The sequence below is a fragment of the Salminus brasiliensis genome, chromosome 1 (assembly GCF_030463535.1).
Source record: "Salminus brasiliensis chromosome 1, fSalBra1.hap2, whole genome shotgun sequence".
Lineage (NCBI taxonomy): Eukaryota > Metazoa > Chordata > Actinopteri > Characiformes > Bryconidae > Salminus > Salminus brasiliensis.
Genome location: NC_132878.1, coordinates 82,749,902 through 82,774,469, shown reverse-complemented (window position 1 = coordinate 82,774,469; position 24,568 = coordinate 82,749,902). Strand labels below are relative to the sequence as shown.

The following is a 24,568-nucleotide window of genomic DNA, read 5'->3' as shown; positions in this document are numbered from 1 at the left end:
GTACATGTAGCCACACCTTTATTCAATATAAGACGAAGAGGGGGGCGGGGTTATACATGTAGCCACACCTTTGTTCAATATAAGACGGAGAGGGGGGCGGGGTTGTACATGTAGCCGCACCTTTATTCAATATAGGACGGAGAAGGGGGCGGGGTTATACATGTAGCCACACCTTCATTCAATATAGGACGGAGAGGGGCCGGAGTTGTACATGTAACCACACCTTTATTAAATATAAGACGGACAGGAGGCGGAGTTGTACATGTAGCCACACCTTTATTCAATATAAGACGGAGAGGGGGAGGGGTTATATGTTCCTCTCCGCCCCTGCCTGACGCTTGCATACAGCGCCATCTGGTGGTGGTCGGTCTCCTCGCCGCTGCGGCTGGTTAGTAACGCAGTGACGCTGTTCCGTTTCCAAGAGCAACAAACGGCCAAACTCGACACAGCTAACCAACATTTGCTCAGACAGTTTACTGACCGCCGCCAGCGACCGCTCCGTTTCTCGGTTTAGCGCTTCTGTGCCTTACTGTGCTTTATGTTGTCTCTTCATTTTAGACTCTGACTTCTTTTTTATCCTCCCGTCAGAGCAACTCAGGCGCTTTTCATCCTGCTGCAATGGTAAGTAGCGAGCTAGGACAGGTTAGCTGAGGAGGCTAGCTAGCCTCTTTACCAGTGAGCTGCTCTGATGGTCAGCTCCGTTAGCTTTGTCTGGTCTTATATCGTCAGACAAGCACAATACATCCTCCACGGCTGTGTGTACTGGTGGAAACGGCATGCCTACCGCTAGCTAGCTAGTTGGCTGGTAAACTTAGTGCTAGTGCTAGCATGCACGTTGCTGGGTAATGAAGGCTGGCGCGCCTGCTGCTGTACCAGCTAGTGCTAGCTAATTCCCTTAGGCTGCTAATAAGGCACATTTGCCATCAGCGTTTAATGTGTGCATCGGTTCGTTACGTATCTTTTGCAGTGATTGAAACACAGCAGCCTTGTGGCCTGAGGAGGAAAACATGGGGCATTTGTTGAGCTAGCACCTCGCCAGCACCTTCACTCCTGCTGAAGCTGAAGCTGTGCCTGAGTGAAACCTGAGTCTGCTGACTAATTTAATCGCATTATGTAGCTATGAACTTATCCATCCTCGGCCTCTGTGTCCAGCATGTTCCCTACGTCTTTACTGAAACTAATGGCATTAATAAAAACATCAATTCATCAACAGATTTATGACTTGACATTTTATTGACATTGTTTAAAGCAGCACTGAACTACTAGCAGCTCCTGAGGGCTTAAGCAGGTTCAAACTAGCTAATCAATATTGATCAAATGAAATATCGTGATATTTTTGCTACTATTTTGCTACTAAAACGTTACCATCTTGAATCCTAAGCTTATTTTGAGTTTTAATTTTAATCCATATTATTCAGTAACTACAAGAAGTGATTGTGTCTACTATAAATGATTCACTTACTGCTATAAAGAATTCAGTGCCCATTAGAAATGATTCAGTATCTATAAGACACATCTGTATATATTAAATAAGTTACCGATATAAGTGATTCAGTTTCCATTAGAAATGATTCTGCAAATACTATAATAGATTCAGTGTCTATTGTAAATGATTCTGAATCTACTATAAATGATTCCGTTTCTGCTAAAAATGGTTTAAAACCTGCTAGAAATGATTCAGTATCTGTTGTAAATGATTCAGTGTCTGTTACACATTTCTGTATTTCATACACTGCTTTACTGCGTTACTGCTATAAGTGATTCAGTTTCTAGCAGAAGTGATTCTGCAAATACTGTAAATGATTCAATGTGTATTTTAAATAATTCTACTATAAATGATCATGTAACTGATATAAATCTTTTAGAACCTGCTAGAAATGATTCAGTATCTGTTGTAAATGATTCAGTGTCTGTTACACATTTCTGTATTTCATACACTGCTTTACTGCGTTACTGCTATAAGTGATTCAGTTTCTAGCAGAATTGATTCTGCAAATACTGTAAATGATTCAATGTGTATTTTAAATAATTCTACTATAAATGATCATGTAACTGATATAAATCTTTTATAACCTGCTATAAATGATTCAGTATCTGTTATAAATGATTGATTAACTGCTTTAAATGATTCTGCAGCTACTATAAATGAAACTGCTAAGAAAACTATATGTAACCTATTTTATTTGAGGTTTAGAAATTGAAATGTTGATGCACAAACAGGCTTTTATAGTTAATAGGGTAAATGAATGTATGCTGCCTGAGTCCTAGTACCATATTTACCATACACCATACTAAAATGAGTTGTGACTCCTTGTGTAAATCTTGTGTTGTTCCTAAGAGAGCTTTTTATTCACTGTTTATTTATGTTTGTTTTTTTTTATTTTAATGTTATAAGCTGTTGTTGTAAAACGATTTAAGGCATCCAAGAGATCACATACGTTAACTGAAAGAATGACTGTGTTCGACTGTGACAGTGTTAGACTGTGGTCCTCCAGGACTGGGAGTGAATTCCCATGATATCGACCATATATTACTCTGCACTACAAGGACTATTAGCTACCCCACACTAATGTTTCTTGATAATGTTTTGGACTGACCCAATAGTCATATCTGATTCAGCAGCTATGTGGTAATGTTTGTGCTCTCTAAGTGTATTTTGCTAACATTCATCCATACCTTTGTGTTTTCCAATGTACCAGGCTGATTTTGGGTTCAACGATCACCACCAGAATGAGGTGATAAACTACATGCGCTTTGCTCGCTCCAAGAGGCTCCTGAGACTCAAGACCATTGACTCCTGCTTTCAGGACCTCAAAGACAGCAGGTAACAGGCCACACTTCTTTATCTCTGTAGAGTGTCTTTGGTTAAAGCACATTTTCCCGAGCTTGGTTTCCATGCACTGCTGGTCTCTTACCTTCAGAATTTGTTGGCTATGAAGGGTGCAAGAAAGGTAGAGCTTGCTTGTGATTGACTGACAAAATACATCGTGGCCCCTAACTACCTAGATATAACCATAATACAGGTCTGAGAAAAAATAAATAATGTGAAAACATTTAGTTATTTTTTGTTGATAATTAAATTCAGAAAGGTAAACTGCTTTTTATTTTTTAAATTCCACATAAGAGGATATATTTCAGATTAATATTAATGAATAAGCATATTAATGAATAGTTATCTGTAAGGTGAAAATGTGGTAGGACAAGGTGCAGAGCAACAGGGATAACTGCAGGCTTGAGAGGTCAGAAGACAATGAGACAATGTCAGAAGCGTCTTATGTGGGCTAAGGAAAAAAAGATACTGGACTGTTGCTCAGTGCTCCAAAGACCTCTGTTGCAAGACAGTTTTGCATTTCATTTGAAAATCAAGGTCCTAAAATCTGGTGAAAAAGTGTAGAGAAACAGAATCCAAGGTGTCTGAAGTTCAGTGTGAAGTTTCCACGGTGATGGTTTGAGGTGGCATGTTATCTGCTGGTGTTGGTCCACTGTGTTTTATAAGTCCAAAATCAACACAGCCTGAAATGTACAAGTAGATTTCAAAGCACTCATTGCTTCCATCTGCTAACAGGCTTTATGGAATTGCTAATATAATAGCATGACCTAATAAACATATTCATGAACAATGCCAATGTGTGTTTTGACCATGTGAATCTTTACTTTTATCTTTAGTTTTCTTTAAATAGCTAACTTGCAAATGGCATTTAATACATTTCATAAATTGTGACCAAGTGCATTAGTTTGGCATGACAGTCTTCTCACTGAACATGCCCCACCCCCTGACTGAGATTGAGGTTTTCATTGGTTTAGTTACTGAGGAGGGAAAACACTGATGGAAGAAGAAATACACAGTATGGATGGCAGGGACTACTAGTCCAGAACCAGGGTGGGAACCACTGGGTTGGAGTTCCAGAAGGCTTTTGAAGAATCCTTTGAAATACGTTTTATAGTAGTTTACTTTGGTTTTGTCTACCTTATATTCTGCTTCAATAACCTCCCACCCACTCTCTGCCCCCAGGCTTGTAGAGGAGACCTTCACAGTGGACGAGGTGGCTGACATGCTGGATGGTCTGCAGGTGGTGGTTCGTGGAGAAGTGGAGATGGAGCTGATTAACACGGCCCACACCAACGTGCTACTACTGCGCCAGCTCTTTTCCCAGGCTGAGAAGTTCTACCTTCGGTTGCAGACCGATATCTCTGAGCTAGAGAACAGGTGGGTAGCACATGATTTTGGGAAATAGAGAAACACTAGGCTGGCAATTCAGCTGTGTTGAATTTGGAATGTTATAAACAATTATAGTTGATTCTAGTAATATTCCATAAAGATTGCACTCATTTTTGTCCAAAATAAAATTCTACTTAAAATAAATTCTAAAATTGGCCTGTAATGGTGGTGTTGTTGAACTCACAGTTGTTGTGCTTTGCATTCTTAAAATAATTCTAAATTGTATCAGAAATCACAATTTGAGATTTCACAAAGTCATGGATTTATTTGTTAAAAAGCAACAGATCAAAACAAAAGAAGAGCTGTTAAGAAGGGTGTGAACGGGAAATTCATCTACTTTACTCACAGTAGGAACTGTGTTCTGCTTTACATTGTTTTGCTTAATGTTTAAGCACCCCATCATGGAAATTGGATTTGACTTACCTAATTGAAATTAAAAAGTTTGAATTAATATGCAATTCAATTCAAATTGCACCATTTGCTCCTCTGTCCCTATAGTCTGTATATGAAATTTAAGCATCAAAAACAGCTTTTGTGGATAAGATTAGTCAGCCCTGAACTGAATGTGGACCCACACACAAAATATTATCCAACCTTATGTCAGTCCTAAAGACGCAGTAACAGAAATGGAGGTAGTAAATATTCAGTTTATTGTTAAATATTCATATTTAGTCACTTAAAAAAATATATTTATCACATTATTAGGGTGTGTTTACATCATTGAGGACATAGCTGTAATAGTGAATGCCTGACACCCTGCGTTAAACTTTTACTAGGTTTGACCGGGTCATGCAGCCATGCCCCCTCTCCAATCAAAGAAAAGCCACTTCCTTCCTTGCCCTGCAGCTCACATAGTAATGTCAGAAAACCACATAGTTCATGAGCCAGGCAAAGGTTCATGAGAGGCTGCCTGATGCTGGTAGAATACGAATAAAATCTGTACAAATTAACGTTGTACAAATCCACCATGTACTGCTAGACGCAAAAAAAGAGTAGTGGTAGCAAAACCCTTGTTGATTCAATATGGAACCAATGTTCTAAGGTTTTATATAGAACTTTCTACAAAAGAAAATTGCACTACTACCATGGCCTGTGGTAAACGCTCTGTGGTTACAAACCAATATGTTTTTTTTTGTCTTATGTACGTTTTTCCTCTGAATGTCACTGGATCCTTTGAATTACGTAGTTGTGAACAATAGCAAATTTTCACAACTGATGAGCTGATGTCATAAGACTAGCAAAATATCCCAACAAACCAGTAAGCTTTTGCAAATGTGGTGGTTAGGTTTATTTGTCAGAAGTAGAGAACATTTCAAGTAGTTGCTGATGTTATATAATGGTGTTGAAGCTTGGTGCGCAGGAGTGTTCAGTTAATGTGCATATTTAGACTTCTTAACAACCTCACAGTTCAGATCATTTAGTAGTGTTCAGGAGAAAGGCGCACACAGCACAAAAATCTCTCGTTCATTTCGCTCATAGAGACATACACCTCTGACCCAGATATCCTAATATGGGCCTGATCCAGTGAAACATTGCTGTGAGAAATTGATTACATTCATCCACAAGAACATGTTCAGGTACTGAGGTACTTGGATTATTAGTTATGGATCACAAACACCACTCTACTTCATCCCAAAGGTAATAGATTGGGATCCATCATTCCAGAAAACACAGTTGCACTGCTTCACAGCCCAGTGCTTTTTACTGGCAGTGCTTTTTTTTAGATGGACCTTATTGCAGAAACAGTAAGCCAGGAGGGGGAGCTGGATCTAATTCAGCTCCTCCCCTATTGCGTTTTCATTGGTTTGAATGAGCAAGTTCTTTACTCTCTCCAAAATGTCTAGGGAAAAAGTAGTTTTTGGGAGTAATGTTACTTGGAATTATTTTTTTATATTTATATGGGAAAGCTAACTAGATGAAACTGCTGGTTCTGCTGGGAGTACTTGGGGGTTTTCTTTGGAGATTATACAAGCTTTGTGCAATGGGTGCACCTTAATGTAACTGAATTTCCTAATAAGAAGCAGTGTTCAAAACCCTTTGGGTAAATATTGTACTTCCCTCATCATATGTTGGGAAATAAAGCATGTAATATCTTTTTGCACGCAAGTTTTAGTCTAATTGACTAGTCACAAACCCCGGTCTATGGTCTTCCATGCAGTCTTCATCACTCCAACGGGACAATTTCTTTGCAACAGTGAACAGCTGCCTCTGCCCATAGTTGGCAAAGATCTGTGGGATTTGTTTCTGTGTCACCTCTATGTTACATGACCATCTAACCGCCTCTTCATGACAGTAGACAGTTGGCCATGTTATGCGGTAAATAGCACCAGACTCTCTGACAGTAGGCAAAAATCAAGTTTCTGAATCAAGCCACAGAGTGGCCGGGAGTTTCACAGACTTGGTGGTATCTTGTTCAATAATAGTTTCAGCTGTTAGTTGTCAGCTGTTAGTTTCAGTTAGTCGAACTGACCTCACTAAAGCTCTTGTCACTGAATGCAGTCCCTCCAACAAAAGCAGGATAACCCTTTTTATGAGTGAGCAAGTACCCCAATTTAATGGCAGTAAATATAACAATTTCTGTTGATCTGTTTCTCTTGTCCGGTCTTATTGAACTGATATAAGGTATTTCACCCCTTACTTTATACAAAATAAAATGAAATATACATGTTTAAAACATTCAATAAGTAATAAATAATAGTTTTTAAAAATCCTATTGTTTAGTAAGCAGACAAGTTCTAAACAGTAAATAAATTATAAATATGGTTTGGTGTAAGAATACATATTAGAGTCTGCAATTGCTGTTCTTAGCAAAAAAACTCTTGGTGTAGAACATCATGTTCATGTTTTTGAAGGTAAGGAAAATGTAGTTAAGACGACCCTCCCAAAACCCTGGTTTGTTTTTGTTTTCACACTTTTCACAGTAAAGTTTTGTTGTGAAGTTTGTTCGTTGAACTGAAAAAAACACTGTATATGTGTATACATCTAACATTACTGTGGTTTCCAAAGCCATGTTACAGTCACATTTGAAGCAAAAAGCGCAGTCAACAGAAAAGCACAGATCAGAGAAAACCAGGCAAACAGTTGTTTGTGTGTTTGAGGGTTTGTGTGTGTGTGTGTGGCCAGTGGCCTTTTCTTTCCCAAGAGCGTAGGAACATGCTCACCGTGGCTTACCTCAACACACACACAAGCACTGAGGGAAAACGCCCTTCTGTACAGGCCCTACATGTGCGGCTGCCTTATTAAACCACACTCAAAGTGCACGCAGTAAAATGTTGATGTGTTTACCACCAAAGTCTTAAGTGTTAAACTGTTTTCTGAAGGAGGTGCTTTTTACACGTTAGCATGTGTAACTGTCAGATTTTTCCCCACCTGAAACGTAAAGAAGCAGCTCTCTTGGTGTTGTGGATGTTCATAACGCTTGTGTGCTTTCCTGGTTTCTGCTTTCCAGTAACATACACGCTGAACACTACATGTGGCGTGGGTGGGGGAGCACTGTGGTCTCTGCAGAGTGGTTATTTGAATACATGTATATCCATAGCATCATCACATCATAGCATTCGTTTACACATTTCAGTATTCCACTAAGGCGCTAAATATGTCGGGGGGGGGGGGGGGGGGGGGCTAAACACTATACAAATGGTGATATACAATAATTAAATAAATATGGCCAAAGTTGCTCACAGGCCACAGTTTGGGCAGCATGAAGGTTTATAGCTTTTGATAAGTGAAGGTGATGCACAAATGCATTTTGAATATATTGAAAGGCTGTATCTCAATTGCAGTGTAATTGCAATACTTGTCCATGTATACTGTCCATATTGAACATTCCTAGTTATAGAACTGTTATTATAGTTATTATTGATCTTAGTACATTGTTGTTGTTGTTGTTGTTGTTGTACTAACAATGCCTCTCCTCACTGCTGTTCTCTCCTCTCTTGTATTTTTACTTAGAGAATTACTGGAGCAGGTAGCAGAGTTTGAAAAGACGGATTTCAAATCAAACAGTAAGGTGAGTGCTTTTCTGCTCCGGAATGGCGAACCTTGCAAAGACTAAAAAAAAAACTTGGTTGTGAAGATGGTTAAAAATGGCAGTGTTGTGGTGAAATCTTCCAGTACGTTCATACAGATGTCACATTTTCAAGGTTAATGTGTTAACTTTTGCAGGTTGATGTGTGATCTGCAGCTTGTGATATGTTCTCACGCAACATGCATCAGCACAAATCTAAATCAAGCTGCTCAGCTGAATAATAAGAATGTTACAATAAGAATTTTACAGTGTTACATGGTTGTCTGTGTGGATGTAAACCTCCATAGTAACAGAATAGTCAAAAATAAAAGACAAATGCATGTAAAAGTGTTGTTTAAGATGCTTGCTTTATTGTAGGTATAGGCATTATGTGTTTCATAAGGATAAATTCACTGTTGCTGTAAATATTTCTTTCAGGCAAATCAGGAATCCAGTAAACCTAAGCTAGCCCCGCTGAATGAGGGAGGAGTGTCTGAACTACTCAACAAGGTAAATGAGTCTCCACATTAAAACAGTAAGATGGAGTGTGATGGAGTTATGAGGCTTATGTAATATAAGTCACTGAAAGCAAGAACGTAAGACTGGTGAATCTGGTTAGAGTTGCAATAAATTAGTGCAGGAGAATCACCAAAAGTATACATTACCTATGTTTGCATGTACTCTGCTGTCTTTCCTTACCAGGAGATTTCCAGACTTCAAGAGGAGAATGATAAACTCAAATCTAGGCTTCGCACTTTGGAAAGCCAGGTAAAAAAAAACCCTATAAGGACAACAGTGTACTTTCTTCAAACAGACCAGGCCTTGTTTTAAGTCTATAGCCATTTACTAAACTCATTTGGGTGTTGCAACAAGGTAAATGCTAATCCTGATTCAGAGATTCCCAGTTCCAGTCCTGTGGACCCCACGCTATGCATGCCTGTGGGCTTATTATTATATAACATACCTGATTTAGCTTATTAAGTAATAAACAGGCTCTGGTGCTGGATCAGGTCTGTTAGTTACAGTGCACATACACTGTATTTAACGATACCTAATGTGCCATGCTGTAGGCCATGAGCGCTCTGGATGAGAAGACCAAGGCTGAGAGGGCCCTAAAAGACCTCCAGAAGATCCAGGGAGATCAACAGGTATGTCTACAATAGTGTCACAGCCGAGAATGGTCTGTTCTCCTGTATTCAACACATTCTGGTCCAAATGAACTACAAAAATCCTTGAATGCCTTTAGTCCCATTGCCCCATTTGAATGTGTAGGATGGACTGTATGTGCTTGATCTCCATAACCGTTGCATGTAGCATTTGTTTTCTTTTTGTTGTGTTATTTTCTGGTTGGTAAATTGATTTTTATTTCTTATCATTTCCTCCATTGTCCTCTGTTTGCTCACTGGAACATTTGGGTATGTACTGCACAAGTTTCGCAGAAGATTCACAGAAGTTAATGTGCAGATTGAAAATTGACAAAGAATGACTCAACAAAGAATCGTATCTTGCTGTTCTCGTTTAGTGTGCATTGCACGCTCAGGAGCTCTGCAATCTGGAAGACACGGTGGCAGCCATGCAGGCAGACTTTGAGAAATCGTTAAACGCCAATGCTGTTTCCCAGAAGGAGCTACAGGACAACCTTGTGTCCGCTAAACACGACCTGCTTCGGGTTCAGGAGCAGCTGTCCCTTGCTGAGAAGGTGCTGAACTGTCATAAAAATGCAATATCAAATTGCAATATATATTTTTGTTGTTTTTACTATTGTAGAATCCCCAGGCCTCCTTACATTAGATAAAAAAAATCTTGGTGAATAGATTGAAAGTAGTAGCTTTGGCCTTACATTACATTAATGAGCAAGAAGTGGTGTTCCTTTAAATGTGAAGTCAGCATTTCTGACGTCATCTTTTCTTCGTATAGTAAGCTTGTTTACACCTTGATTTCCTCTAAGTCTACACATTTTGCTAAAATCTGTCTCTGGAATGTTCAAGTAATTGAGTGGCTTACTGTGGGGAAGAGAAAACAGCCCAACCGAACACCAGTGATAATTCCTGCGCAGCGATCAAATGTGCATATTCCATCCAACACAGTTAACAAGTGTAAATGCATGTGGCTAAAATCAGGATACCTTTTAGATACTAGTCACATGAAGTGACCAGGTGTAAACGGGGTGTGAGACTTCCCCATTAGAGGATAAAGAGCTAAATAATACAGGGTGGATACTGGTGAGGACTTCTTTTCCCTCTGTGGTCAGGTTATCAGGGTAATATACACATATAAACCTTTTCCAAACCCATGTAACATCAGCCAGAGTAGTTAACATCTAGCTAAAATGATATTTCTACTATTAAACATAATGAACACCTAAATAGTGATTTCAGTATTCAGATAACCTTGAACAGGTAATCTATCACTCAAGTGCAAATACACCAGTGTATTATATGTTGTTAAATATCGAAAGAAAACATTTAGAACAAGCAATCAATCATTCAAGAGGCATTTTTTTCCCTCGTCTCCTTGTCAGCACTTTCATTTATACTCGAGTTGAATGGGGTCAAGATCTGACCACCTCTGCTTGTTGTTGGAGTAAGCGTTCAAATCACAATGCATCTAGGCAGTGTTTACACTTGTTTTTTCAGGTTAAATCCAAATGTGATCTGATCACCAAAACACATGTTGATGCAAATTGTAAACAGCCATATAAGGCAGATGTTAGGGTACTAAGTAAATGTACCTTTTTTGTTTCCCGTATATCAGTACTTATTTTTAATACCACATTGTTCCTGTGCAATATACAATACATGACAAGCATGTGTGTGTTTATTTGTTTATTTATTCATTCAGGAGCTAGAAAAGAAGTTCCAGCAGACGGCTGCATATCGGAACATGAAGGAAATCCTAAGTAAGAAGAATGACCAGATTAAGGATCTCAGAAAAAGACTACAGAGGTAAGTGCTGCTAAGTGATAGCAGAAGATCAGCTGCTGGAGCAAGGAATCCTCTGAAAAAGCTGGAGTCAGCATCTGTGTTTGTTCTTCTTTTACTAGAGACAGTATTGTTACCAGTAAGAGTCCTTGGGCAAGACTCATAACACTATATTCACCTGCTCTGCTTTTTCCACAGATACGAGTCTGATGAGTGAAGTCTTGCCCCACATAACACTCCTACCTAGTGCAACGGAGGGACTTTAATGGACACAAAAGGAGCTAGTTTTATCTTTGATGCTATACACTACAAGATGGCAAGGGACCAAAGAACGAAACACAAGCAGGACTAAAGGGGACTCTGTACGGAAAAGCTACCACTCTTTAGTTCCTCTTCAGCAAAATCTACCTTCAGAAAAAGGCTTTAAACATATTAGCAGACATAATGTTTTTTCACAGTGGTTAGGGACTTGTGCTATGAAGAAGTATTTGCCCAATTAGTGATTTCCTGTTTTGTTGTTTTGCATATTTGTCACAGTGACTGATTTCAAATCTCTCAAAAGGCCTTTTAGATGCCTAGTAAGACGCTGCCACTGTGTTTTGATTCTCACTGGTTTGAATCCTGGCTCATGCTGCCTGCCATCATTAGCCAGAGTCTGAGAGAGCACAGTTGGCCTTTCTTTCAGGGGTAAGTTGATGGCACTTCCTCCCCACATCACTCCTAGAGTATCAAGCGGAATCAGGTGTGTTGGTGCAGGGAAAACGCTAACCTGTGGACCACATCAAATTTTAAGAACTTAAAAGAATCATCAGTGCTTTATTCATATGCTCTGCTTTTTCTACATCTTAGTGTAATGTTGATCAGCACAGGCGTCTGTTAGCTGTTGTATCGAACCTGGGGGGCCGCACTTTCCTCTGAGCGCACTGGCTATCTAGCTATTCTGCATCTGCAGCAGTTCAAAAAGAGACAGTGGCTGGCTTCACATGTGTCGGAGGATATGTGCTAGTCTTCACCAGTTCACTAGTGTCGGGGGCACTGCTAGTGGTGGGGGTAAAATTATAGGAAATAGATAAACATTTATAGCAAGTGTTGTTGCAGTTAGTGCTGCTAAAGCCCTTGCAACTGCAGTGATTGGCATGATGGATTAGATTACTTCATAAATAAATAAAATACTAATTTAGATGTTTTTGTGTTTTATTAGGCTCCCTTTGCGTGACAAGAATATGATAGAATTCACTTTTACAAATATGAAATGATAGATCAAATACATGAGGGCCCAATACTTTCTCTTGGCACTAGAGTTGCATTTATAATCACTGCAGCTTGAGATTCTTGAACTTGTGCTGCTTATTTTATCAACAACACAATGAGTACTTTCATATTTTGCACAGGTGTCATGCATAGCTGAAGGGGGAACTTTCATGCCTAAAGTGGTGAATTCTGGTTTCTTAATATGTCCTTGTATTTTCTTTTTTTTCATTCTTGCTTTTACAATTCATATTTATGCATTGAGAACACCACGACAGTAGCTAGGCCTTGATGATAGCTGTCCTAATGGAGATAGTAGCACAGTACGACCACAATAGTTAACAATTTTAATGTTTATCCCTTTTTGTTTTTCGTCTTTCTTAATTTCTGTATTTATTTTGTGCTAATTTTGCTAACTGTAGTTGAACACGTCTTAACTTTTTTTTGACATGCAACACTAATCAGCAATTCCTATTCTTGCATTTTTTGCCTCATGTTAAAAACTTATTCATGTTACATTTCACAACCCGTATCGAATGTACTTTTCTACTCTACATTATCCGCAGACCAATTAGAATGTCCAGTGCGAAAACGTAATAAGATAGAAAAAGACACTTTAAGATATTTCCTGTGTTGCACAATCCACTAGATGCTAGCCATTATCTATTTTTGTAAGACTTGCATCCATTTAACCCCATTCAAAAGCTATGATTGACCATAGTTATGAAGTAGCCACCTGAGGTTGGAGACATTCTGTGTGAGTGTGTGTGTGTGTGTGTGTGTGTGTGTGTGTGTGTTGCTGTAATGGTAGTAATGATGTAAAGGTAGTGTATGTTTGTGGTGGTGGTGAATTCATAAAGCATTACAGCACAGCTGCTTTGGTTTCTCTGCTGTCGGTACCATTCAATATGAAACTCTGTTACTGAACACTTCGATGCGATGAAGGATTTTACTGTGTCAAATCAGTGTCATCCACAATAAACCCTTTCAATCAGTGTGAATGTGTAGATTCTTCATACAGTAAGTTGAGCAGAGGAATTCCTCCCACCTGCCCATACTTGCACTCAGAGAAAAATAAAACATCAAGGACGGCTTGGAAAAAAATCTGGACAAAATCCCAATGAAAAGTGAAGTTTTATGGGAACAGTAATGTCTACTATGCTTTTTGAGTAAGAAGAGACAACTTAAAACAAGTGATCTTCATTCTTTAGGTTGAACTATCTAAGTTATTTTAAAAAAGCATTTTCCAGCTTAAGTGACTGAATTCACCCTCCCACACAACAGTAACATTTAACATTTAAAGATTTTAGTTTTTTTTCATTTCGTAATCTGTGTAATGCTGCAAGACTAATTAATATAAAGCTAATCATCAAGATATATAATCGTATTTTGCTATTTTGTCTTTTTTGACATTGCTGTTATATTTAACTTCTTTTTTGCAAATGAGTAAATTCTTTGTGTATGATGAAAAAATTTGAGTTTGCTTAAAATAAGTTGGAAATATTTTAGGTCCTAAGTAAATGAATGTATTAATTTTAGAATTATTAACGCTCATATTTCTATGTAATGTATTTATTTTCTAAAAAGCTGAAAATCAATTAAGTAAAGTATCAGTTTGTTTAATAATATGTGTACTGTTAGATTTTACAGTTACAATTTCATCCATATAACATTCACAAGCTAGGGTTAACAAATGGTTCACTTTAACTATATATTTACTGTCTATTATCCTTATTACATCAGAGTGTTGGATCATTCAGAGCTACAAACCAAATCATTTTGGACAAATCATTCAGATTCTGCTTCAGCACTAGTATTTTTATTTATTTATTTTTGTCTGATGATACTGAGGACAGCAGGTTTGATCTGCTTTAATCTGCTAAAATCTACCTGTCCTGATAAGGAATTTCCAAACAGCAAAACCCTCCCTCCCTGTTTCCCATTTCCCCATACCTTCCCTAACTCCCAACCCTCTCGCTATTCACCCTCCTTCTTTTCTAGAATAGTTTGTTCACTAGTATGTTCACTTCACAGATCTTGACATTATCTGGGACATCTTGTACTTGGGCTATTGGACGATATCATGGCGACATGACAGATTCTAACACCTTGATTGGAGGCCTGGCTCTTGGGTTAGGCCTGGAAAAGTGTGGTACTGCTGATTCAAGACTCGATGCTGGACTAGCTGTAGCAGTTGGTTCATCACCAGCCACTTCCTTCATGAGTTATACTATTACATTGAGCCATGAACTGACCCAGTTACCTGGGTCAACCTCAAGGGTTACTGATGCTGGCTTTGGTCTTTTGCACTGTGAAGCCTTAGCTGGATTAAAATCCAGAATGAGAGAATTGCAGGAAGAAAACAAAGCTCTGGAGGCCAGACTGGCAGAGCTAACTGGAAGCGTGGATCCCACAGCAGTGGAGACTGGTGCTATGGTAAACACTGCGGAACAGAAGGTCCAGCACATGGAGTGCCGTTGGGAGACGGAGTGTCTGGCTTTGGATACAATCAGACTACAGAGAATGCTAGACAACCTCAGAGCAAATGCACTGGAACTGAAGGCCAAGTAAGTCTTACCTGTAAGGAGTGCTTAATATACTTTTAAGGTTCCTCATATTGCTTTTAAATATCACTGTCACTAGATTGATTTTCTCTCTGGCAGCTGATAGCAATACAAAGCTTCTGAAGATGTTATTTGATCATTTGTTTAATAGTGGACCTGTTAAAGTGAACCTCTTTGCCTTGCCAGAATACAGTTACCTTGTACCAACAATTACTGTTCCAATGTTACTAGTAACACCTACGTAGCATGTAGGTGAGCGTTGTAGGCTACAATAATTGCTAAAAGGTCCATTTAAAGACTTTTTTCATTTAAAGAGTGTACTCCTCATTGTACTTGCTCACCTGCTGTATGTTGACTGATTTGAGGACACTGGTGCAAAGCACTATAGCATGATGTTGAGCTCCAAAGCTGCTTAGAAACATTTCTTAACATGTAATGAATTGTTGCAGTAATGCCCAGGATATTCTTTTCATATGCACGTTTCTATTCATTGTGCATCCCAACCAAACGAGTATAATTCTGGTCCTCAGCCGAAGCTCCTTCTTTTCTACACTTGGGCTTTACTTGATTTAGTAGCATAAGCATGACTTGCAGGAATGTGTTAGATACACAATCTCAGTCTCTTCTACATGTTCATTCAAGCTGTATCAGCTTCTAGCTCTACAGCCCAAGGCATTTTTTTCTTTCCTCTATAATGTTTGTAAAACTCAAAAGTTATGGATATTATGCTAGTTTCCCAGAGAGGGATTAAGCCTAGCCCTTTGTATAGTCCAGGACTAGGCTCAAATCCCTGTCCAGTAATTTTCCCAATTCATAGAAAATATTAATCTTGTCTGATTTTACAGATATGATATGGAACGTGGAATCAGATTGCTACTGGAGGCCGGCGTTGCAGCTATGAAGAAGGTAAAGTGAAAGGCCTTTAATAAAGGCTGTCATTAACATTGATACTGACTCTCATGGTTGGTGCACCATATATATCCTATATATTTATATGTATATATATTTCTATATGTTTGTGGACACCCCTGCTAATGAATCAAAATGTTTTGTGGATTTTGATCTACTGGAAGCTTAATTATATTGCGTTTGTCTGTTTTCTGAATATTCGACAAATTCATCAAACATACTGACACTGTGCAAAATGTAGTTTCACTGTAATGGATGGGTACTTATTTTTCACTTGGAAAATAAACAAAACATTAACAGGGGTGCCTGGATATGCATAGATAGTCTGCAACCTTCAGGTATCTAAGATGACATTAATACGGTGTGTTTTCTCTAGGAGATTACGATGATGTCAAGGTTGCAGTTGAAGCATCAGGCAAAGAGAGCAAGTCTGAGGGAAGAACTGTATATCATCACTAAAATCCTTCATAAGGTAAGAATTAGACAGTGGAACTGTTGCTAAAGCTAGGCACGGGTAGATTGATGCTGAAGTCCTGACATTGCCTTTTGAGAATCAATCATCACACGTAATTAAAGGTAAAGGTGAACGTATTTGTCACAGTATTCATACAGGTGTTTTTTTCTTATTGTTAGAAATGTGTGTTTAAAGCAGCTTTATGCAAGAATTGGCCATTCTTTCTTTTGGGAAAGTTGGAAAGTGTTATTTGCTTACATGCTTTTCTAGACAAGATAAGACATACAGAACAGTCACTGGAGGTTAAAGTAGCATGTGGACTACGGCAGTAGAGTAATATTACAGGATTTGTACATGAATACAGTTATGCAGTTATAGGAGCTCAGTTTGTAAAAAAATACAAATAAATAAATAAGTAAAAAATAAATAAAAATAGTATTGCAAAAAAAAAATACCCGTTTGTGCCGGGTTTGGGCTAGAGGGTATAAAGCCCCCCAGCATTGAGCTGTGGAGCAGTGGAGCTGTGTTCTCTGGAATGATGGTGCTCTATCCAGAACTTTGGAGATGAGGTGAGTATATCATTCAATATGCTGACCTCACTAATGCTCTCAGTGCAGTCAGATTCTCACAGCAATGCTCCAACAGCTAGTAAAAAGCCTTCCTGGGGAAGTAGAGACTGTTACTCCAACAAAAGAAGGATATTACCTTTTTGTTTTATACCAGAAGATACAATAAATGGGCAGGTGTCCGAATTCTTTTGTCCATATAGTATATCATAATACTAGCTAATGGCTGAGATAAAGAGTATGTTTAACAGTAACTGAACATTCTTGTAGTCGATGTGTTGTTAGCAGGGTCATTACAATCAAATGTCAGAGCATCTCCAAAATTGTAAAACTTGTAGGGTGCTTCTGTTCAGCAGTGGTGAATACCCACTGAGAGTGGTTAGAGGAGGAAAAATCAAACTGGCAACAGGGTGTTGGGCTTCCAAGGCTCATCGAGGCATGAAGTGGTTGGTGTGGTGCAACAGATAACACCACTACCTGCCAGTAAGATACCACACCACGTGGGAGACTGGGGTTTGATTCCCGGTTGGGGTGACTTTGCTGTGCTACACTAATAAGAGTCCTTGGGCAAGACTCCTAACACAACATTGGCCCACCTCTGTAATATAAGTGCCCTTTGTAAGTCGCTCTGGTTAAAAGCGTCAGCTAAATGCTGTAAATATAAATGTAAATAAGGGCTTTCCCATCTGGGTCCGACTGACCGAAGGGCTACTGTGGCTTAACACGCAGAACTTTTAAATGATGGTAAAGCCCTTATTTACGTTTACATTTACAGCATTTAGATGACGCTCTTAACCAGAGCGACTGGAATGTGTGGCAACACAAAGTACATGACCTCCTGATGCATATGGGGCTGTGTAGCCACAGACCCCAGTGCCCATGCTAACCCCTGTTCACCATTGAATCACCTACAATGGGCACACAAGCTCCGGAACTAGGCCTTGAAGCAATGGAGGAAGGTTTCCTGGACCTGATGAGATGATGGTCCCTTTTATACACAAGGTCGACAGGTTGCTTGTGAGAAGTCAGATGCTTGGTGGCTCCACCTTGCAACATTATGGGAATTAAAGGATCTGTTGCTAACATTTTGATGCCACCTTCAGATATCTGTGAGCACCTTCAGAGGTCTTGTAGAGTTTAGATGGCATGTGGACAATGTTTCTCAGTCAATATTACAGTATTACAGTATCATCACTATGCACTATTTTAAAAGGATTGATTTAAACAACCACAGTAGCCCTGTTGTTTCACACATTGTAAAACACTAGTGAGCCCTGTATTTAGAGAGCCTGTGTGAAAACCACAGTCTGATCTCAGACTACCTGCTAACACAAGTGTGTGGCAAAGTGTGTATGCTAAATTACGCATGTCTGACACATTGATGACAACGCTTGGTACATGTTTAGTTACACTAAAATGTTTCACAGACTGTGTTTCATCCTGAAAACATATGAAGTCCAGTAAACTCTTTTGGCATCACAGCGGAAGTCATGTTCTTAGAATGGGAAACCTAGGTTTGAATCACAACGGATTAAGTAAATTACACCCACACACGTACACAAATCTTTATCAGTCAAATCTCAATTTCTCACCAGAGATTAAATCTCACAACACAACTAAAGAATCACACTTAGTAACAGCAGCTGTCAGCAAACTGACTAGCCTTAAAATAAGGCCTGCTGCAGTTCTACTACATTTAGTGATTGTTCAATTGAAAAAAGAATTATACACTTTCCCTGTTTTCCAAATGTAGCCAATCAGTGAAGACATGTCTGGTTTACAGTGAAGTTTACTTTAATTTTACCTTAGTGTGGCAGGACTAGCTACGTTTAACGTTTATAGCTATGAGTTATGTTATGTGACCCATCCGTAGAGTGAACACACACAGACGCTCTAGTGAAACACAAAGTCACTGTGTGGTGGGCAGCCATTGCTGTGGCAGCTGAGGAGCAGAGAGGGTGAAGGGCCTTGCTCAAGGGCCCAACAGTGGCAGCTTGCCAAGCTCAGGAATTGAACCCACAACCCTGTCATCAATAGCCCAAAGCTCTAACTGCTGAGCCACCACTGCTCCAGCAAACTGCATGCCTGCATGCATCCATTTAAAATGAAATATTTCACAATGGATTTAAATGTGCCTCAGCCAGTAAGAATAGAAAATACATGCAAGCATAAATTTAGAAAAGATTAGGATGTAATGATTAAAACTTAAAATGAAATCAAGTCAACATGTCCAATCAGTATGTTAGACCATGACCTACCTTACTTTAGCTGGTTATGCAAAAGTCAAAAACTACCTATACTTTTAAATACTAGTCCTGTGGCCATTAGGTTCAGGTCCTGCCTTTTCTCAGTTATTTCTGAGAAGGTTGGATATAAGAGAATCTGGAAAAAGTCAAAGAAAAACTTCAAACGTTTCTGAAACGTAAGTTACTAAACCTGAACTTCAGAAAAACTACAGGGAAAATGAGACTCCTAACAACCATGCGAGAGTGGGTAGACCACCAAAACGGCCCCATCAGATAAACAGTGCTCAATGCTTTCGTCTTTGAGAGAGAGGAAAAAACAAACTTCACCCTTATTTCAGATATGAAACAATCCACAGGTGTTTCTGTCCACCCTTCCACTGTGAGAAGACCAACCCTGTGGGTCTGAAAGGATGTGGAGTTGAACATGAAGCTCTTACTGAGAAAACAGACAAAAACATCTGCTGCTAAGGTTGTGAAATTCTCAGAACAATTTACTGACCAACCTCAGAGTCGACCTTTATCATTATTATGTGTTTGAGAGTGAACAGCAGAAAATGCTCCAACTTCTACCTTTATAAGTGTGGAAACCTCTTTATTGCAGATTTTTTTATAACAAGGACACACAGCACCAAAAGCTGTTAGAGTTACAGAGCCCTACTGTATAGCTAGACAGCTAGCTACATACATACAGCGGTGTGAAAAAGTGTTTGCCTCCTGTCTGATATTTATTTGCTTGTTTGTCACACTTAAATGATTCAGATCATCAAACAAATTTAAATATTACACAAACACAAAATGCACACACAAAATGCAATGTTTAAAGGAAGACCCTCCCCCCCATTAAAATATAAATTAACATTAATCACATCTTTAGAAAGTTGAATTCCTCTAGCCACACCTGTGATCACTGCCATACCTGTTCTCAATCAAGAAATCACTTAAATAGGACCTGCCTGACAAAGTGAAGTAGACCAAAAGTTCCTCAAAAGCTAGACGTCATGGTGTAATCAAAAAAAAAAAAAAAAAAAATGAGGAAGAAATGAGTTCCAAGACGAAAACCACTGTTAAGCAAAAAGAACATAAAAGCTTGTCTCAGTTTTGCCAGAAAACACCTTGATGATCCCTAAGACTTTTGGGAAAATACTCTGTGGACTGATGAGACAAAAGTTGAACTTTATTGAAGGCATTTGTCCCATTACATCTGGTGTAAAAGTAATGCAGCATTTTAGAAAAGGAACATCACGCCAATAATAAAATCATGGTCTGTGATGGTCTGGGGTTGTTTTTCTGCTTCAGGACCTGGAAGACGTGCTGATGGTGGTAAATGGAACCATGAATTCAGCTGTCTACCAAAAAATCCTGAAGGAGAATGTCTGGCTATCTGTTTGAGACCTCAAGCTGAAGCGCGCTTGGGTTCTGCAGCAGGACGATGATCCAAAATACACCAGCAAGTCCATCTCTAATAGCTTAAGAAAAATAAAATGGCCAAGTGATTTCAATGATGGCAAAATTCCTCCACAGCGCTGTAAAAGACTCTTTGCCAGTTATTGCAGACGCTTAAATGCAGTTGTTGTTGCTAAGAGTGGCTCAACCAGTATTTAGATTTAAGGGGCAATCACTTTTACACAGGGCCATGTAAGTTTGGATTTTTTCCCCCTTAATAATAAAAACCTTATCAGGAAGGTATATACAGTACAGTACAGTGGTGAGAAACACTTTGTCACACCACTGTGCAAGCATACATACATAAATAAAAAGAAGGAAGAAACTGAAAGCCAAAAAATTGCTAAATCATAGAAATATTTTCACATTTTAATTATCATCATAGTTATCATAATTTATTAAGCCTGCTAAGACGCACTGATCACATGCAACAATTTTATTATAAGTGACAGGGTTGTCATATAAAGGGTTAAGTGTACTAATATGAGTCTTGTCTATAGGCTTCATTTGAATCGTCTCTCTGCGTGTAGCATAGGACAACTGCGGTACAGCAGGCCATATATAGCCCAGCCCTCTTTGGTATTGTTGGCATGGTGACAGCACTCACCAGTGAGCACTTCTGAATGTTTTTAGTGAAACTTTCACAAACCACAGTCTGCCCTCAGACTACCTGCCAGTGTTTGGCATGTCTCTATGTGTGAGGCTGCATGTGCCTGCTAGTATGACGCCTGCTCATGTTTTTCCGACCACGTTTATCAAGCATGTCTGAAACTTCATAGCTGTGTTTCACTTCCACTAAACATAGCAGTTTAAGACATATTAAGGATGCTAATATTATCACATATCCCCTGTTAGTATTGCGCAAACTGGAAGCCTAATATCAGCACACACTTGCCTTGAACTTTGGAGAACTCTAGAATGATCTCAAATAGACGTTTTCTTAATGATGTGAGACATGCTGTTATCTATACAAAAGGGCACACTTACATAGTGGCAGCAAGCTTAAAATAGCTGGTGGAAAGGGGCCCAGATAAGGTATTATTTAGGTGGTGCAGCCTTTTCAGCTCAGCTGGGATGGGATTCTCTTTTCATTACAACAGCTGCATTTGGGCTTCAGTCAGTAATTGTAAACTTAGTAAGTGCACTTATTAGTGACTGAACCTGGTGAACCCCCTGTCCTACACATTATAATGGTTTCCTGATCTAATAATCTACCTTAAACTCAGGAAGGCCTTGTCAATTAGCTGATTAGCTGGATCAGGTAAAGGTGCACGTATTTGTCACTGTACTGTGTACAGCAAAATGTGTCCTCCGCATTTGACCTATCTGTGGTTGTGAACACACACACACACAAACACACACACACACACTAGTGAACTAGAGTTAGTGAGCACACACACACACCCAGAGCAGTGGGCAGCCAATTCCAGCACCCTGGGAGCAGAGAGGATGAAGGGCCTTGCTCAAGGACTCAACAGTGACAGCTTGCTGAGCCTGGGTATCAAACCCACAACCTGGAGCCTGGAGCTCTAACCGCTGAGCCACCACTGCCCCCTAGGTGTTCTGGGAGCAGGGTAAACACTAAAATGTGCAGGGCTATAAAATGGCTATAAAATGGTAGGTGTTTGAATGTAGATACAGGATAGGTGTACCTAATAAACTTGCCAACTCTGTGTAGTAGAGCAGTAACTCTCAAGGCTTTGTGTTTTCCCCGTGTTAACCACACACCTGACTCAAATATGAAGAGCTTTGTCAACTGAATACTGTGTGATAAAGGTGTAAGCTCACAAATGTGTCATGCATGAGGTTCTCATGATGGTGTGATTCTGACAAAATGTCGGATGAGTGTAGCCTCAAAGCTGCTGGTAAACTGAACAACTCAGTACCCTTACATCAGGCAGTGTAATGGTAAAGTGCAAAGTGTAAAGTCATCATATTTGATATACATTCTTCATATTTATACTCTCCTATCAGATGAAGGACACACAGAGAGCCTTTGTGACTCTTCTAGGACCTCTCATGTCTACTGAAACTGAAATCACAGCCTGCAAGATGAAACTACAGACCCTTCTAATGCAGTTACACAATCTTATTGGCCTGGTAAGTTTGTGTGTGCTTCCTCTAGTTTTGTCAACACCTTTATTGTTTTATCTTCATGTTTGAGTCTTCATAAAGAAGTAGCTACACACCACTGACTGTCATGTATTGAAGCTAGTGTATTTCCAACCCAACTGCTGTAATGGTGTAAGGATGTTCACTGAAAGAAGATTAAACAGTGCCAAATACTGTTAAATCTGGCAGAGCTGAAGTGGCAGTGGTCCATTAAAAAAATAATAAATACAGCTGATAAACATGTTTGTTTAGTACAGTGGAGAAGCGTTGGGTTTGTTCCTGTGAAGCCACACCGTGAAACCTCTGCATGCAGTTTTAAAAATGTGTACAACTACCCAGCTCTTCTCACCCGGCATCTGCTAGTAAAAGTGCTCATCACTCTGAATCACAAGCGTTAGGCCTGCTGCCAGAGGCTTACTGCTTCCCAGCAATGCCGTTTTTAACTGACAGCTGCATTTTTACCAGCTACTACAGTCGATTGCTTCTGAAGTCGATTATTATCGAAGTGCAGAATAAATCTCAGTGCACAGGAAAAGCAGAAAGGAAGTGGTCGATGGCTGCTGTGCTTTAAACACTTTTTTTCTCTTTGCATGCCATCAGCAACTCTGCTAGCAGCCCATAGCTAGTAATGTAAAATTAATTATGCCATGGCTATCGGATAATCACTATTATTTGTTGGCTGTCTATTTGGTTTTAGAAGGGACTTTTACAGCTAACTACGCATCTACATAGTAGTCCCAACAGAAACTGTGGTTTTACACAGAAGCGTGTGATTCATGGGGAATGCTCCAGGAAGCTCTTGTCTCCTGCTCACTGATCAGACAAAAGAAAAGCACACCACAAAATGTCACTAAGCTCTGCACTGTAATGTCAGGGGATAGAGGATGGAGGTGTACTGTTAAATGGCATTTTAGAATTCAGCATTTTAGAATCGATCAGCCTTAAAGGAAAAAACACTTTTTTTCGGTGAAGTAAATAACACTGATGATCTGGCAGCTTACCCCCATTGGGCTCTTGTCAGTGGGATTGGATATACTATGAAATGAGCAGTCAGTTCTTGAAGGTGATGTGTTAAAAGTTTCATAAGAATCTGAGCCACTTACTAAAGGTAAAGGTGCATGTATTTGTCACTGTACTATGCACACACACACACACACACACACACACACACCAGTGAACTAGTGGCAGTGTGAGCATGCACACACACACATACTTAGTCCATTGGGCAGCCAACTCCAGCGCCCCGGGAACAGAGAGGGTGAAGGGCCTTGCTCAAGGACCCAACAGTGGCAGCTTGCTGACCCCGGGTATCAAACACATAACCCTGTCAGGTTGGGCTGATTGGGTCAGGACGTCTCCAAAACATCAGGCAGGTTATGTGGGGTGTTCTTGGTTTGCTGTGGTCAGTAACTATCGAAAGGACAATAGAGAAAATGCTGCATTGATGCGATCCAAGAAGGCCCCACCTCACAACGTACAGGACTAAAAGGATCTGCTGCTAACATATTTGTGCCAGATACCACAGGACGCCTTCAGAGGTCTTGTAAAGTCCATGCCTCAATTAGTCAGATCTGTTTTGCTGGCACAAGGGGGGCCTACTCAATATTAGCCAGGTGGTACTAATGTTATGACTGATCTGCGTTAGTGAGGAAACAGTGAGTGCCTGACTAAAATTAGATTTTTGGGAGTGTTATCAAACCTCACAGGTGTTGACTTGGGTTATCACCCCTCAATTAATTGGCTAAGTTGGTTTTGCTGAATTTCTTTTCTTGATTTTGATTTGGTGAGGACTTGGTGGGATCAGGTGATGTACAGGGATACACAATATAAGACCATTCAGTGAATGAACACTGACTGACATTCGTTAGATTATCTAGGTA

At 39.5% G+C, this 24,568-nt stretch overlaps 1 protein-coding gene across 2 annotated transcripts; it reads left to right on the top strand.

Annotated features, from left to right (window-relative positions):
* Positions 1-402: 402 nt before the first annotated feature.
* On the top strand, positions 403-13,395 carry lztfl1 (leucine zipper transcription factor-like 1). Of its 2 annotated transcripts, none has more exons than XM_072658546.1 (10): positions 403-621; positions 2,700-2,824; positions 4,013-4,207; positions 8,171-8,228; positions 8,664-8,735; positions 8,928-8,993; positions 9,296-9,373; positions 9,766-9,924; positions 11,067-11,170; positions 11,345-13,395. In XM_072658546.1, the coding sequence occupies exons 1-10, from the start codon at positions 619-621 to the stop codon at positions 11,361-11,363; spliced, it is 879 nt and encodes a 292-aa protein (XP_072514647.1). In that variant the 5' UTR covers positions 403-618; the 3' UTR covers positions 11,364-13,395. The 2 variants fall into 2 exon arrangements, with proteins under 2 accessions (XP_072514647.1, XP_072514638.1); XM_072658537.1 differs by having other exon boundaries at positions 9,748-9,924.
* The last annotated feature ends 11,173 nt before the right edge of the window (positions 13,396-24,568 follow it).

Excerpts from the sequence above, each read along its gene's own strand:
- lztfl1 (XM_072658537.1), top strand. Across the intron at positions 2,825-4,012 it reads CAGGACCTCAAAGACAGCAG|GCTTGTAGAGGAGACCTTCA; the intron begins GTAACAGGCCAC and ends CTCTGCCCCCAG. Across the intron at positions 9,374-9,747 it reads AGATCCAGGGAGATCAACAG|TGTGCATTGCACGCTCAGGA; the intron begins GTATGTCTACAA and ends GTTCTCGTTTAG.